The sequence below is a fragment of the Phycodurus eques genome, chromosome 14 (genome assembly GCF_024500275.1).
Source record: "Phycodurus eques isolate BA_2022a chromosome 14, UOR_Pequ_1.1, whole genome shotgun sequence".
In the NCBI taxonomy this organism is placed as follows: domain Eukaryota; kingdom Metazoa; phylum Chordata; class Actinopteri; order Syngnathiformes; family Syngnathidae; genus Phycodurus; species Phycodurus eques.
The window spans coordinates 24,193,592-24,209,759 of NC_084538.1; the positions used below are offsets into that span (position 1 = coordinate 24,193,592).

Genomic DNA, 16,168 nt, shown 5'->3' on the forward strand with positions numbered 1-16,168 from the left:
AAAATTTGAACTTTTTGGCAAGGCACAGCTGCTCTATGTTCACAGATGCAAAAATGAAGCATACCAAGAAAACAACCCTGTCCCACTACTATGTTCATCTTTGTAGGGTGCAATACAATCTCAAGACTATCAAGGTATTCTCGAGAGAAATGTGCTGCCCAGTGTCAGTAAGCTTGTTCTTACTTGCAGGTCATGGGTGTTGCAACAGGATAATGACCCAAAAACACACAACTAAAAACACCCAAGAATGGCTAAGAGCAAAAAATGTAACTTATTCTGAAGTGGCCTTCTATGAGCCCTATCTAAATCATATTGAAACAAAGCATGCTGTCTGGAGAAACCCTTCAAACCTGATACCTGCTGAGAGGTGCAGAAGTCTCATTGAGTTGCCTCAAATGGTTGTGCAACAAAATATTAAGGGTACGATCATTTTTGCCCAGGCCTGTTTCAGGCATGTTTTTTCTGAAATTGTTTTTGTAACCAAAATTCAATTTTCATGACATTTTTATTTATTGTTACTTGTCAGACTGAAGTTATTTTTGAGACCACTGAGTTTTTCTTTCATTGACAAATGGGTACCAACAATTCTGTCTGCATGTGTATATTTAAACTTAATTGCTAAGTATTATGCTTTGTAAATAAAGATTAATAACAGGTATGTGTACTCGAAATACAAACATTGATTGCAGTCAGTTATCGTCTTCATTGCCGCTATCTTCAGGACCCTGTCGACCCACTTGCAACATCGGTGAAGGATTCCTCGTAGAATATTCTGACCTGAAAACGGACGCCAATCTCATCCATATAATGAGGGGAATTTCAGGAGCCGCTTCTTTTGGCTTGACTCCCTGAAATGAGCTGGCTCTTTCGGCTCCTAAGTGGCAACTCAGTTTTTTTGTTGCTTCAAACTATTACTGAATTACTTGTACAATTAATTACTAATTTGAAAAATTCATATTGAATATACATTATATTGATTAATTCACATACTCAGTGCTACAAAAAACAAACTAAGAAAACAAAACACAAATGATACATTTTTTTAATACTTTTGGGTATTGTTGAAGTATTGTAGGAGCAGCAACATTAGCAATAGACACACTTGCATGTTCATTAACAGCAGTTTTCCTTGCTTGTCTTTTCTGCGCCAACTCAAATGGGTGAACAGTACGCATATAGCCAACACACCCACACGTCTAATTGTTACGCTTCTATAATTGTTAATAAGCTAGTGTTTAGAAGCTCTACAAAAACACTGAAAGAAATGTGTTATTGATTAAAATTTAATTGTAGTTAAACGATAGTTAATTAGTTGCATTCCTGAAATGGGGGGGGGAGTTATGCATGAATAATTCCTTACTTCTCAGAAAAGCTGACTGAAATAATACTGGAAGAAAAAAGTACATTCCAATTCGAAAGAGTAAAACATCACGAGCTCACCGAAGCTCAGAGACAAAAGGTCTGCATGAAAGCATTTCATGATAATGGCTGGTCTATTTACATTTTCATAATAGGTGGTCTAATGTGTGTTTGTTTAGCACTGTTTTATGGCGTAAAATACAAGCTAATAAGTCAATTAAAGTAATTACGTATGGCATACAATGTATTCTCAGAATAAATGTCCTGACTGCATACATTCATCCATCCATTTTCTTTATCGCTTATCCTCATTAGGGTCGTGGGCTGCTGGAGCCTATCCTAGCTATCTTCAGGCGGGAGGCGGGGTACACCCTGAACCGGTCGCCAGCCAATCGCAGGGCACATAGAAATAAACAACCATTCGCACTCACAGTCACACCTACGGGCAATTTAGAGTCTCCAAATCATGCATGTTTTTGGGATGTGGGAGGAAACCGGAGTGTCCGGAGAAAACCCACCCAGGCACGGAGAGAACATGCAAACTCCACACAGGCGGGGCCGGGATTTGAACCCTGGTCCCCAGAACTGGGAGGCAGGAGGCAGGAGGCAGATGTGCTAACCAGTCAACCACCGTGCCAGCTGACTGCATACAATGAATACAAAAATTGGGCATTTTGACCCTTTAAAGTTCCGAACAACACACAGCCATTTTTAATACAAGGGATGCTATTCTCATCCTTTTAATGTTAACTGGAAGATTGATGTGAAAATTGAACTGCGCACAAGCTTAAGAGTTGAAAAAGAATGTCATCTTTGGTAGTCTTCCGTATTACTGGTCCTTAACGCTGAGCACAGGGTCCACAAGTTTATTGTGGACATGCATCAAACCTATAATAGCAATCACAATTGCGAAAATCAGTTGAACAGACAGTAAAAATAATGCTTTAAAATGAGTTCAGAAGTAGAAAACAAATGTGTAAGATTGTAGAAAGTCATAGGTGAGGTTTGAGGGTTAGCCACATTGCTGCATTTGTACCTTTAAAGTATTTCACAGTTTTGACTCGTAGCTCTAGCGTGGCGTCCTCATCACATACAAAGATGGTGTGCGGATGCTGCTGGAACGCTGATACTGTCCACATGTGGTTCACTCCTTCTTCGATAGCTTTATACAGAGCAAAGGCTTTGTGTGCGCCAGTGATCAGAATCATTACCTAGGAAGAGGAAGATCATCTTGATTAATTCATCCCACATACAGTGGTTACGGAAAGTATTCAGACCTCCTTAAATGTTTCACTATTATATTGCAGCCATTTGCTAAAATCATTTTAGTTCATTTTATTCCCTCACTAATGTACACACAGCACTCCATATTGACAGAAAAAAACATGGTGGACAGCCATTTTCAGGTCTCTCCAGAGATGCTCAATTGGGTTTAAGTCAGGACTCTGGCTGGGCAATTCAAGAACGGTTGTTCTAAAGCCAGTCCTTTGTTATTTTAGCTGTGTGCCTTGGGTCATTGTCTTGTTGGAAGGTGAACCTTCGGCCCGGTCTGAGGTCCTGAGCACTCTGGAGAAGGTTTTGGTCCAGGATTTCTCTGTACTTGGCCGCATTCATCTTTCCTTCGATTGCAACCAGTCGTCCTGTCCCTGCAGCTGAAAAACACAGTTTTTGCTCAGTTTGGCCGGACGGCCAGCTCTAGGAAGGGTTCTGGTCGTCCCAAACGTCTTCCATTTAAGGATTATGGAGGGCTCTGTGCTCTTAGGAACCTTAAATGCAGCAGAAATCTTTGTGTAACCTTGGCCAGATCTGTGCTTTGTCACAATTCTGCCTCTGAACTCTTCAGGCAGTTCCTTGGACCTCATGATTCTCATTTGCTCTGACATGCACTGTGAGCTGTAAGGTCTTATATAGACATGTGTGTGGCTTTCCTAATCAAGTCCAATCAGTATAATAAAACACAGCTGGAGCTCCAATGAAGGTGTAGAACCATCTCAAGGATGATCAGAAGAAATGGACAGCACCCGAGTTAAATATAGTGTCACAGAGGGTCTGAATACTTATGGCTGTGTGATGTGTTTTTTTTTTTTATAAATCTGCAAAGATTTCAACAATTCAGTTTTTTTCTGTCAATATGAGGTGCTGTGTGTACATTAAGGAGGAAAACAGAACTTAAATGATTTTAGCAAATGGCTGCAAAATAACAAATAGTGAAAACTTTAAGGGGGTCTGAATACTTTCCGTACCCACTGTAGCACATTTCATCCACAAGGTAACTCAATGTGCTTTACATGATTAAGAGCATTTAAAAACAAAGAAAAAACAGCGTATAAACATTTAAAACAAAGAGGGGAAAAAAATACAATTTAAACAGCATACAGTGCAAGAAATATTTAAAAGTGGAAATGCTCTAAAAAGCATGGGAAAAAAAGAGTTTTTAACCTGGAATTAAAAACATGCACACTTGGGGCTGACGTCATTTCTGTTGGCAACTTATTCCATTTGTGTGCAGCATAATAGCGAAATGCTGCTTCACCATGTTTGCTTTGGACTGTGCTCCACTATTTGACCTGAGTCTGTCGATCTCAGAGCCCTACTGGGTTTATATTCCATTAGCATTTCATTCATGTATTCAGGACCTAAACCATTTAGTGTTTTATAGACCAGTAGCAGAACTTTAAAATCTATTCTAAAGCTGACTGGGAGCCAGTGTAAAGACTTTAGAATTGGAGTAATATGCTCTGACCTCTTTGTTCTTGTCAGAACTGGAGTTGCCGCATTCTGAATGAGCTGCAGCTGTTTAATGATTTTTTTAGGGAGTCCAGTCAGAAGACCATTACAATAGTCAAGTCTACTTGAGATAAAAGCATGGATGAGCTTCTCCTGGTCTGCTTGACAAATGCAAGCCTTGACTCTTGTGTTCTTCAGACGGTAGAAGGCAGATTTAGTAATTGATTTTATATGACTTTTGAAAGTCAGGTCGGAATCTATAAGAAAACCAAGGTTTCGGACTTGGTCTTTGGTTTTTAAAGCGAGTGACTCCAGGTATTTACGAACAGCAATCCTCTTTTCTTTATTGCCCAAAACAATTCTCAGTTTTGTTGTGTTTTAAATTAAGAAGATTTTGGCTCATCCAGTTATTTATCTTTTTTAGACTGTGAGACAACACCTCAATTGAACTGTAGTCATCTGGAGACACTGCTAGATATAACTGTGTGTCAAAATTAAAGTTCTGAAGAATTTGACCGAAGGGTAGCATATACAGGCTGAACAGGAGGGGTCCAAGAACTGACCCTTGAGGGATCCCATATGTCATTGCCATTCGATGAGATTGAACACTTTCAATGGTTACAAACTAACTCCTTTACTCCAGGACAAACGCCCTGTGTTTGTTTGAATTCCTCATTTTAAAAAGACAATTTAAGCAACTGGTTTTTCCTCAGGCGGCATGGTGGACGACTGGTTAGAGCGTCAGCCTCACAGTTCTCAGGACCCAGGTTCAATCCCCGGCCCCGCCTGTGTGGAGTTTGCATGTTCTCCCCGTGCCCGCGTGGCTTTTCTCCGGGCACTCCGGTTTCCCCCCACATCCCAACAACATGCATTAATTGGAGACTCTTCAATTGCCCGTAGGTGTGAATGTGAGTGCGAATGGTGATTGGCTGGCAACCAGTTCAGGGTGTACCCCGCCTCCTGCCCGATGACAGCTGGGATAGGCTCCAGCACCGCCCGCGGCCCTAGTGAGGAGAAGCGGCTCAGAAAATGGATGGATGGATGGTTTTTCCTCATGTTTTGGAGATTGTAGGGTGAAAGCTACAGCAGGCTACGAGTGTGGACTGAATGGGTTGCAACATTGGGTAAATCTAATGCCAGTATTTTGAGGTTAATAACCTGTCAGCAACATAATAAGAAAAAAACGAACTAGTTCATTTCTGGAACAATGAACTTGGTTCAAAATTTTTAATTCTGAAGTGAATTAGTTCATTTTTGGAGCGGTGAAATTAATTTCTTTTGAACTAGTTTGCATCGAAAAATAATTTTCTCAACACTGACGTCACTTACATCAGAGCTGCCAACCCAAAACAATTTAATTCCAGAACAATGTCCAAATTTGTCTGAATTTCCTTTTTTTTTTTTATTTTGTCAAGAGCATTTAATAAATTATGGCATCAATATTTGTCATTTTAATGTTTTTATTCCATCAACCTTTTAATGGCGGATACAGTTGCGGCCTGATTCAAAGTGAGTGATATGATAAGAGCGACATAATCGAAGGCTTCTGTCAACAAATATGTGTTTATGGATTAAACAAATCGGTTTTCAACCCTGGTAAAAAAAAAAAATAATAATAATAAAAATAAAAAATAAAAAATAATTTGAAAAAAAGGCTGTTAAAGCAGATGAATTAGATCTCAAATGTCAAAATTAAAACAGCGCTCTATTTTGCAAATAAACATTGCTGATAGACTGAATTGGATAGTTTATGTATGGACAATCGTTTTGGTTTCTATTTTGTGCAATGTACTTCTACATGTAAGAAGAAGAAATGTAATTAAGTCTGCTCTTGCATGCTATTTATAGTACATATTTATCAGAATCAGTACTTCAGTTTCCTCGCACATTCCAAAAACATGCATGTTAGGTTGATTGAAGAGACTAAATTGCCTGTAGGTGTGAATGTGGGTGCAAATGGTTGTTTGTTTATATGTGCCCCTCGATTGGTTGGCGACCAGTTCAGGGAGTACCCCACCTCCTGCCCGAAGATAGCTGGGATAGACTCCAGCACGCCCGCGACCCTAGTGAGGATAAGCGATACAGAAAATGGATTGCTTGAGAATCAGAATCATCTTTATTGGCTTAGTATGTCAAAAACACACAAGGAATTTGTCTCCAGCAGTTGGAGCCCCTCTAGTACGACAACAAAACATAAAAACACAGTCACTGAGCAATAAGTGCCTACCAGTAATGTGGTAATGCCTATACAATATACATATTTTTTTGTGACAACTGTGCAAATGATGCAGAGTATATATATATATCCACAATTGCTGCTGAAACTATGCTAATTTTACCACTAATAAAGGTTATCTTATTTTAAAAATATTTATTAAGGATGATAATGATATACTTACAACCTGCCCATGCTCTTAAGTGACGTGTCCAGTTGACGTACTACAACCACAATTCCAATGAAGTTGGGACGTTGTGTTAAACATGAATAAAAACAGAACACAATGATTTGCAAATTATGTTCAACCTATATTTAATTGACTACACAACAAACACAAGATATTTAATGTTCAAACTGATAAACGTTATTGTTTTTATTATTATTGTAATTTATTTCGGAAATAAATTTGTCGAAGTTGAACGACTGCGTTCACTTCCTGGTTAGTCCAAGTTACGTTTTTACCGTTAAAATCTAACTAATTTTGTCTCGTAACGGGCACCACGTCACTTTTTATATGTATAAAATGTAGGAAAGGCGACGACAAACCTTTTATCAGTCTCATAATCTAAAGATTTTTTACAACCCCAATTCCAATGAAGTTGGGACATTGTGTTAAACATAAATACAATTGAATACAATGATTTGCAAATCATGCTCAACCTATATTTCATTGAATACACTACAAAGATATTTAATGTTCAATCTGATAAACTTGATTGTTTTTAGCAAATAATCATTAACTTGGAATTCTATAGCTGCAACACATTCCAAAAAAGCTGGGACAGTGTCATGTTTACTTCTGTGTTCCATCACCTTTTCTTTTAACAACATTCAATAAACGTTTGGGAACTGAGGACAATAATTGTTGAAGCTTTGGAGGTGGAATTCTTTCCCATTCTTGCTTGATGTACAGCTTCAGCTGTTCAACAGTACGGGGTCTCCGTTGTTGTATTTTACGCTTCATAATGCGCCACACATTTTCAATGGGAGACAGGTCTGGACTGCAGGCAGGCCAGTCTAGTACCCGCACTATTTTACTACGAAGCCACGCTGTTGTAACAGAATGTGGTTTGGCATTGTCATGCTAAAATAAGCAGGGGCGTCCATGAAAAAGACGTTGCTTTGATGGCAGCATATCTTTCTCCAAAACCTGTATGTACCTTTCAGCTTTAATGGTCCCTTCACAGATGTGTAAGTTTCCCATGCCATTGGCACGAACAAAGCCCCATACCATCACAGATGCTGGCTTTTGAACTTTGCGTCCATAACAGTATGGATGGTTCTTTTCCTCTTTGGCCCGGGGGACACGACGTCCACAATTGCCCAAAAAAATTGGAAATGTGGACTCGTCGGACCACAGAACACTTTTCCACTTTTCATCAGTCCATCTTAGATGAGCTCGGGCCCAGAGAAGCCGGCGGTGTTCCTGGGTGTTGTTGATAAATGGCTTTTGCTTTGTATAGTAGAGTTTCAAGTTGCACTTACGGATGGAGCGCCGAACTGTATTTACTGACATTGGTTTTCTGAAGTGTTCCTGAGCCCATGTGGTGATATCCTTTACACATTGATGTCGGTTTTTGATGCAGTGCCGCCTGACGGATCGAAGGTCACGGGCACCTGTTCCCAATGAGCCTGTTCACCTGTGGGATGTTCCAAACAGGTGTTTGATGAGCATTCCTCAACTTTCTCAAGTCTTTTTTTCCACCTGTCCCAGCTTGTGTTGCAGCCAAAAAAATTGAAGTTAATGATTATTTGCTAAAAACAATATTTCCAGTTCTAACGCTTATCTTATATTTATGTCTCTAAACACCTATTAATTGGCCTGTTATTTTGTTTTTCAAGGATGGTTATGGTCCGCGAAAATGCGGTTCCAGTCAGAACTATGTGAAAAGTGTATTGTTTCACCAAATGACTTATTTTGATGCTTTGCGACTGCTTGTAATGATAACTTAGCAATTAGCACGCGTCTTCGTCTACCCCCTCCTCGCCCTCCCTCTGTGACACTTTTGTAATAAGCATCCTAAGAAGTGTCGCTTATTCGCTACCATGGTTGATGATCAGTGACTCACATTGCCTTGACACCGAACGCAAAGAGAAATGATGCCTCCGCAGCTTGGCAGCAGGGGGGCGTAGTAAAATAGCGTGCACCAAGCAGCTGTTCAATGTGAACGCACTGATAATGTCAGATGTTGGATTTATTTTTTTGTTTCCCCAATATCAGTGTTATCGCTGTAACGAGTCAACATTCAGTGATTTCCGTAACAAAAGACGGACTTTCTGTAACATTTGGCAGCTCTGTTACATACAGGATGCTTAAAAGTTTTGCTCAATATACTACCATCTGATCTGTAAGTGGGTACACTTACAGATGAGGAAGTCATGTAGGTGAAAAACGCACGGCCTGCCACAGGAGCTGTTGAGGCACTTCTACACAGCAGTCATTGAATCTGTTCTGTGTTCATCCATCACAGTCTGCGTTGGTGCTGCCACAAAGGAGGACAAAAATCAGACTGCAACGGACAGTCAAGGTTGCCGAAGAAAATGGTCGGTACCCACCTACCCACTTGAAGACTTGCACGCTGCCAGGACTAAAACAAGGGCATGCAAAATTCTCTTGGACCCTCCACATCCTGGTCACCACCTATTCCAGCTCCTTCCCTCAGGTAGGCGCTATCGAACAATGTAAACTAAAACAGGCAGACATTCCAACAGCTTCTTCCCTCTTCCAATTTCTAAAACATTTATTTTTCTTTTTTTTTTTTTTTATAACATCCTGCCAATTTTGCCCTTCTACTCGTACACTCACTGTTTTATCACACTGCACTATTTGCATACTGTTGTTGATTAGTACTGCCCACTTCGATGTTCGAGAACTCGCTGCACCATTTGCACAATCGTCACTTTGCACACTATTAGACACTTTAAATTGCTTGAGGACTGCATCATTTCCACAATAGCCATTATATTAGCATCACCACACTAGTGGTACACTTGCATTGCTCAATGACTCTCCATTCTCATTTTTATGTTCTAAATGTATATTTTGTCATAGTGGCCGTTTGTTGTTATAATGGAGTGGCTCCAACTACCGGAGAAAAATTCCTTGTGTCTTAGAACATGCTTGGCCAATAAATCTGATTCTGAGAGGAATAACGAGTGAAATGGGTTATGTAGCCAAACAGAAGAGGGTTTTGAGGATACTTGAGTCCTCAAATATTTGATAGCAGCAGCCTACATTAAATTCCCCCATTATATTGTCGTCTTTTTATTGTTTAATAAACCCCTGCTTCGGGTCCCTGTGCGATAACTAGCAAAAAAAAAATTGCTCCTCAAAATTAGAAAGTTGCTCCTCAAATGAAGAAATGATTAGCAAAACTCCTCCTCAAAGAAAAACAATTTGCGCCTTGGAGCAGGTAAGTGTTCAGCCAGACAAAGTTAAAATAATTTATTTTCATGCCCAGTTATACTGTAGTACATAACACTAGTCCTTTGTTTTTAATCAATCTGTAATTTTACACGTTTGAACATTATATGCATTACTATATTTGAGCGCATTAGTTTAAAGTCAACATACACAGCTGTGGGCACCTTGGACCTGGATCATATTCCAAGATTTCAGCCCCTTTATTGTTAGCTACCGGTATTCTTTGCATTTGTTATTTTTTTGCGTGAGGGTTGGGGGGGGGGGGGGGTGTCCCTTGCTGCAATTTGATTGGCTGCTTCCAAAGATGAGATCCATTTTTTTTTTTTTTTTTTTTTTTTTTACTGCGTGCAGCTTAGATTCTGCCACTCTGCTCCCTCCCGTCAGTGCCGGCCGTCCTCCTCCTAGTGTGTCCACACACGCGCACACAAAACGTCCTCTCCATCGCTCGTTGAAGTTTTAGAGAGGGCATTTCAGTGTTTTACTGTTGTGTAATTTGCATTTTTGCGCACTAAACATATGCAACTGTTAACGCCCATGTCCACCATTATCTACAGTGCATCCAGAAAGTATTCACAGCGCTTCACTTTTTTAAAAATATTTTTTGTTTAAAAAAAATTATGTTACAGCCTCATTCCAAAATAGAATAAACTCCTTTTTTCCCCCTCAAAATTCTACACACAACACCCCATAATGACAATGTATATTTTTTTGGGGGGGGGGGGTTTGCATATTTATTAAAAATAAAAATCTAACAAAAAAAAATCACATGTACATAAGTATTCACAACCTTTGCCACTAAGCTCATGTTTCCACTGATCATCCTTCAGAGGATCCTACAGCTTAATTGGGGTGCACCTGTGGTAAATTCAGTGAATTGGACATGATTTGGAAAGACACACGCCTGTCTATATAAGGTCCCACTGGTGACAGTGCATGTCAGAGCACAAACCAAGCATGAAGTCCAAGGAATTGTCTCTAGACCTCCGAGACAGGATTGTATCGAGGCACAAATCTGGGGTAGGGTACAGAAAAAATTCTGCTGCTTTGAAAGTTCTAATAAGCACAGTGGTCTCCCTCATCCATAAAAGGAAGAAGTTCTGAACCACCGGGACTCTTCCTAGAGCTGGCAGCCCGTCTAAACTGAGCAATCATGGGAGAAGGGCCTTCGTCAGGGAGGTGACCAAGAACCCGATGGTCACTCTGTCAGAGCACCAGCAATGCTCTGAAGAGAGAGGAGAAACTTCCAGAAGGACAACCATCTCTCCAATCAGGCCTGTATGGTAGAGTGGCCAGACGGAAGCTTAGTAAAAGGCACATGGACTTTGCCAAAAAGCACCTGAAGGAGACTCAGACCTTGAGAAAGAAAATTCTCTAGTCCGATGAGACAAAGATTAAACTCTTTGGCGTGAATGCCAGGCATCATCTTTGTAGAAAACCAGACACAGCTCATCAGCTGGCCAATACAATTCCTACAGTGAAGCATGGTGGTGGCAGCATCATGGTGGTGGGATGTTTTTCAGCGGTAAGAACTGGGAGACTGCGCAGGATTGAGGGAAAGATGAATTCAGCAATGTACAAAGACATCCTGGATGAAAACCTTCTCCAGAGTGCTCAGGACCTCAGACTGGAGCAAAGGTTTACCTTCCAACAGGACAACAGCCCTAAGCAGACAACCAAGACAACGAAGGAGTGGCTTCAGGACAACTCTGTGAATGCCATTGAGTGGCTCAGCCAGAGCTCAGACTTGAATCCGATCAAACATCTCTGGAGAGATCTGAAAATGGCTGTGCACCGACACGCCTCAGCCAACCCGATGGAGCATAAGAGGTGCTGCAAAGAAGAATGGGCGGAACTGCCCAAAGATAGGTGTGCCAAGTTTGGGGAATGATATTCAAAAAGAGTTGAGGCTGTAATTACTGCCAAAGGTGCATCAACAAAGTATTACGCAAAGGATGTGAATACTTTTGTACATCTGATGTCTTAGTTTTTTTATTTTATTTTGCGAAAATTTCAAAAACACTTTTTCACTTCACCGATTCTGTTCATAACTTTTATGGATGGTTTAAAAGAGTTACATTTTTACTCTTTTAAATCGTGCCAACAAATGTATTTACTTGTAATTTGATTTATTGCAGGTGGCACGGTGGACGACTGGTGGACCTGGGTTCAAATCCGGCCTCCCCTGTGTGGAGTTTGCATGTTCTCGCCGTGCATGCATGGGTTTTCTTCCCCCACATCCCCAAGACATGCATGGTAGATTCATTGAAAATCCAAAACTGTCCATAGGTGTGGATGTGAGTGTGACGCGAATGCTTGTTTGTTTATATGCGCCCTGCGATTGGCTGGCGACAAGTTCGCCCAAAGTCAGCTGGAATAGGCTCCAGCACACTTTTTCCCCTCGTGAGACTAAGCGATAGCGAAAATAGAGACATGGATGGATCGGCTATGCAAATTGAAACATTGAGGTCTGGACCTTTGCCCTGACCCCTCAGAATTTTGATTCAGTGAAGACTTTAAATTGCCCATAGGTGTGAATGTGACTTCAAATGGTTGTTTGTTAACAGTGGGAACGGAAAGTATTCAGACACCCTTAAATTATTCACTCTTTGTTATATTGTAGCTGACATGCCACGCAAAAGATGCCACCTGGCACCCCAGCCTCGCACTCCCGCCGATGTAGACGAGACAGACTGGCGAGACGTAATGTCACACGCAGACTCTAATCGAATCAACGCTATAAACCATCAAAAACATGACACAGACATTTGCTTTGACATGCCGACGCTAAGTGAATCACGACTGCCTGGCACATCAAAGCGGAGAGCCAAGGATGCCGAGTTTAGCCCCCAGACGCCAAGTTAATTAACTCCCCGCCAGTCGAAGGAGCGCACCAACAAAGGCGCTTCCACTCTGTTGAGTACCACCACTTGGGAGTTGGAACAGGCAACATCGACACCCACGGGCGACGGAACGACACTACAGACATGGGTTCATAAGACAGTCTGTGACTCGACTGGGAGTTAATATTTTAAGAACTTTACGTGAACACCACTAGTGACTGTATTCCTGCAAAACTTGAAAATAGTAATGTTCTTCACACCACACAACATTTGAAACATTCATTACAGGTATGAAAGAGGATGAGCGTGGAACAATGCAGGGTGAGGAAATGGTCCCGTTATCTTAAATCCAATAATTAATTTTTTTTTTCCACTGGTTTTAAGCCACAAAATAATCCTAAAATGGAAAATGACGCCAAAAGGCAGTCCAGCCCCTCTGTGTTCGCGAAGATGGTCAAAAAGGAGGGGGTGGGGTGGAAACCCCACCTTTTTGTCCCGCTCCGGCCATAAAAGGGGCCGGAGCTGGGACCAGTGGAGAAGCTTTTGGGAGTTTTGGTGGAAAGGTTTTCCTTTGGTCTCACCCCGACCAACTCGCCGAGGTGACAAGGACGCAACGGATTATCCCCGGCTGCACAGCCTCCTGCAAGCGCTCCGAGCCACCCTGCTTGGGGGTCCGAGCTCAGTCTGAGGGAACGGACGTTTGGCAAACAGAGACACCCGTGAGACGTCCTGCCTGGGAACCCGTTGGCCTCCTGCTTTTCCTCTTTTCCTTCCTCCCTTCTGTCGAATCCACCTGTTCCCGGTGTGGACCGGGGCGGCCGAACACTCGGGAGCCAGACTCGCCTGCTTCAAACGTGTCCCAGACACGCAACGTCCAACATTGTGGCCTACTAAAAGTACAGATTAGTGCATATTTGGGTTTAAATTAACGAGAACAGGAGTCCTTAGCTATCTGCATTCACGACACGCCCATTCTGCTAATCTCACGTCACAAATCCCTTCCTTCGCCAATGTTCGTCTGTACCTTGTTTGTTTTGTGTTTTATCCTGTATTAATACCCTTTTATTATAAAATTTTATATGAAATTCAACACTTGCATCATTGTTTTGTGTGACTGGGTTCGGAACGAAACCTCTGGAAATTCTAGAACTCAAAGTTTCTAAAGTGTAGCCACCTTCCTTTCAGAGACTGATGAAAAAGGTTTGTCACCTCAAGTTAAACTTGTCATGATATGACATGGTGCCCCTCATATATATCAAATATCTTGATTTATAACGCTGTAATTTAACCTGGAAGTAACACAGGCGCCGCTTCCAACTCGTTTCCTTCTAAATTAAGCACAATTCTTATTTCATCCATAATCACTACACAGCCATTTTCTAAAATCATTAAACTTCGTTTTTTTTCCTCATTAATGTACACACACCACCCCATATTGACAGAAAAAACTATTTATTGTTGAAATTTTTGTAGATTTATTAAAAAAAGAAAAAGTGAAACATCACACAGCCATAAGTATTTAGACCCTTTGCTGTGACACTCATATTTAACCCGGGTGCTGTCCATTTCTTCTGATCATCCTTGTGATGGTTCTACACCTTCATTGGAGTCCAGCTGTGTTTGATTATACTGATTGGACTTGATTAGTAAAGCCACAAACCTGTCTATATAAGACCTTACAGCTCAGAGTGAATGGCAGAGTAAATGGGAATTATGAGGTCAAATATACTGCCTGAAGAGGTCAGAGACAGAATGGTGCCAAGGCACAGATCTGGCCAAGGTTACAAAGAAATTTCTGCTAAACTTCAGGTTCCTAAGAGCACTGTGGCCTCCATAATCCTTAAATGGAAAACGTTTGGGATGACCAGAACCCTTCCTAGAGCTGGGCGTCCGGCCAAACTGAGCAATCAGGGGAGAGGAGCCTTGGTGAGAGAGGTAAAGAAGAACCCAAAGATCACTGTGGCTGAGCTCCAGCGATGTAGTCGGAAGATGGGAGAAAGTTCTAGACAGTCAACCATCACTGCAGCCCTCCACCAGTCGGGGCTTTATGGCAGAGTGGCCCGATGGAAGCCTCTCCTCAGTGCAAGGCACATGACAGCCCGTATGGAATCTGCTAAAAAAAACACCTGAATGACTCCAAGATGGTGAGAAATAAGACTCTCTGGTCTGATGAGACCAAGATAAAACATTTTGGCCTTAATTCTAAGCGGTGGAGAAAACCAGGCACCACTCATCACCTGTCCAATACAGTCCCAACAGTGAAGCATGGTGGTGGCAGCATTATGCTGTGGGGGTGTTTTTCAGCTGCACGGACAGGACAATTGGTTGCAATCGATGGAAAGATGAATGCGGCCAAGTACAGGGATATCCTGGACGAAAACCTTCTCCAGAGTGCTCAGAACCTCAGACTGCGCAGAAGGTTCACCTTCCAACAAAACAATGACCCTAAGCACACAGCTAAAATAACGAAGGAGTGGCTTCAGAACAATCCGTGACTGTTATTCGATGGCCCAGCCAGAGCCCAAACTTAAACCCAATTGAGCATCTCTGCAGAAACCTGAAAATGGCTGTTCACCATCCAACCTGACAGAACTGGAGAGGATCTACAAGGAGCAATGACAGAGGATCCCCAAATCCAGGTGTGAAAAACTTATTGCATCATTCCCAAAAAGACTCATGGGTGTAGTAGCTCAAAAGGGTGCTTCTACTAAATACTGAGCAAAGAGTTAAAAATTTCAACAATTCCGTTTTTTATTTCCCTGTCAATAGTTGCTGTGTGTACATTAATGAGGGGCGGGGGGGACTTAAATGGTTTTAGCAAATGGGTGCACTATAACAAAAAGTGAAAGATTTAACAGTGTCTGAATACTTTCCGTACCCACTGTATATGTGCTCTGCGACTGGCTGGCAACCAGTTCAGGGTGTACCCAGCATCTCGCTCAAAGATAGCTGGGATAGGCTCCAAGCACGTCCGCGACCCTAGTGAGGATAAGTGGTATGGAAAAATTGATCGATGAATGGATTTATTGCATATTTTGAAATAAACTATATTGTTACTTAAAATCTAGTTTAGTCCCTTGTATTAAGTCAAACAACCTGATGCATGTTATGTTTATTTTTAGTCAACTCTTTTTTTTCATGTTTGCTTTATTTTAACTTAACATGGGACATGTTTATTAATGTACCAAATTTTCTATATTGTGTTTAAAGGTAAAATAGATTGTGTTCAATGGGAAAAAAAATGTTTTATCTACCCCTATTTTTCCAAGTGACACATTTTAGAGCTGTAATTGCAACACTGTGATACGGCAGTATTTTTGCTTTAGGTTATCATAACATCAATACCGATACCGATAGATGATACCGTCCCATGCCTAGTGGCTTTCTTCACGAGTGAGGGAAGAATGGAGTGACTTTCTTTGTCAATTGGCTCAAAGAGAGACTTCATCAGAACTTGTTCTGTTGTAGAAATTAGGATCAATTTGTGATTAATTGTATGACATTGTTTGGTACTGTTACAGCTGTCTCCAATTAAATGACCATTTATATTCACACACAACTGTTATTTCTGTTATCTGCTGGTTCCAAGGGTTGTCATTG

At 41.3% G+C, this 16,168-nt stretch overlaps 1 protein-coding gene and 1 long non-coding RNA gene across 5 annotated transcripts in view; one reads left to right on the forward strand and one right to left on the reverse strand.

The window, feature by feature from the left end:
• LOC133412491 (uncharacterized) overlaps positions 1–14,476 on the forward strand; it is a 39,757-nt gene extending 25,281 nt beyond the window's left edge. The window contains exons 3-4 of the long non-coding RNA XR_009769775.1: positions 8,776–8,967; positions 11,864–14,476. This is a non-coding gene — a long non-coding RNA (uncharacterized LOC133412491). The remainder of the gene's footprint in view (positions 1–8,775; positions 8,968–11,863) is intronic.
• The window catches only part of LOC133412488 (glucosamine-6-phosphate isomerase 2), a 49,793-nt gene that overhangs the window by 17,553 nt on the left and 16,072 nt on the right, over positions 1–16,168 (reverse strand). For 2 of the 4 annotated variants that reach the window (XR_009769773.1, XM_061695745.1), the window contains exon 6: positions 2,396–2,570. Coding sequence is in view for 3 of the 4 variants with exons in the window: in XM_061695745.1 (XP_061551729.1) it covers positions 2,396–2,570 (175 nt within the window). In the remaining variant the exon portion in view is untranslated. Of the gene's footprint in view, positions 1–678; positions 2,248–2,395; positions 2,571–16,168 lie in introns of those variants that run through there. The other 2 variants (XM_061695743.1, XM_061695744.1) reach the window with 2 other exon arrangements.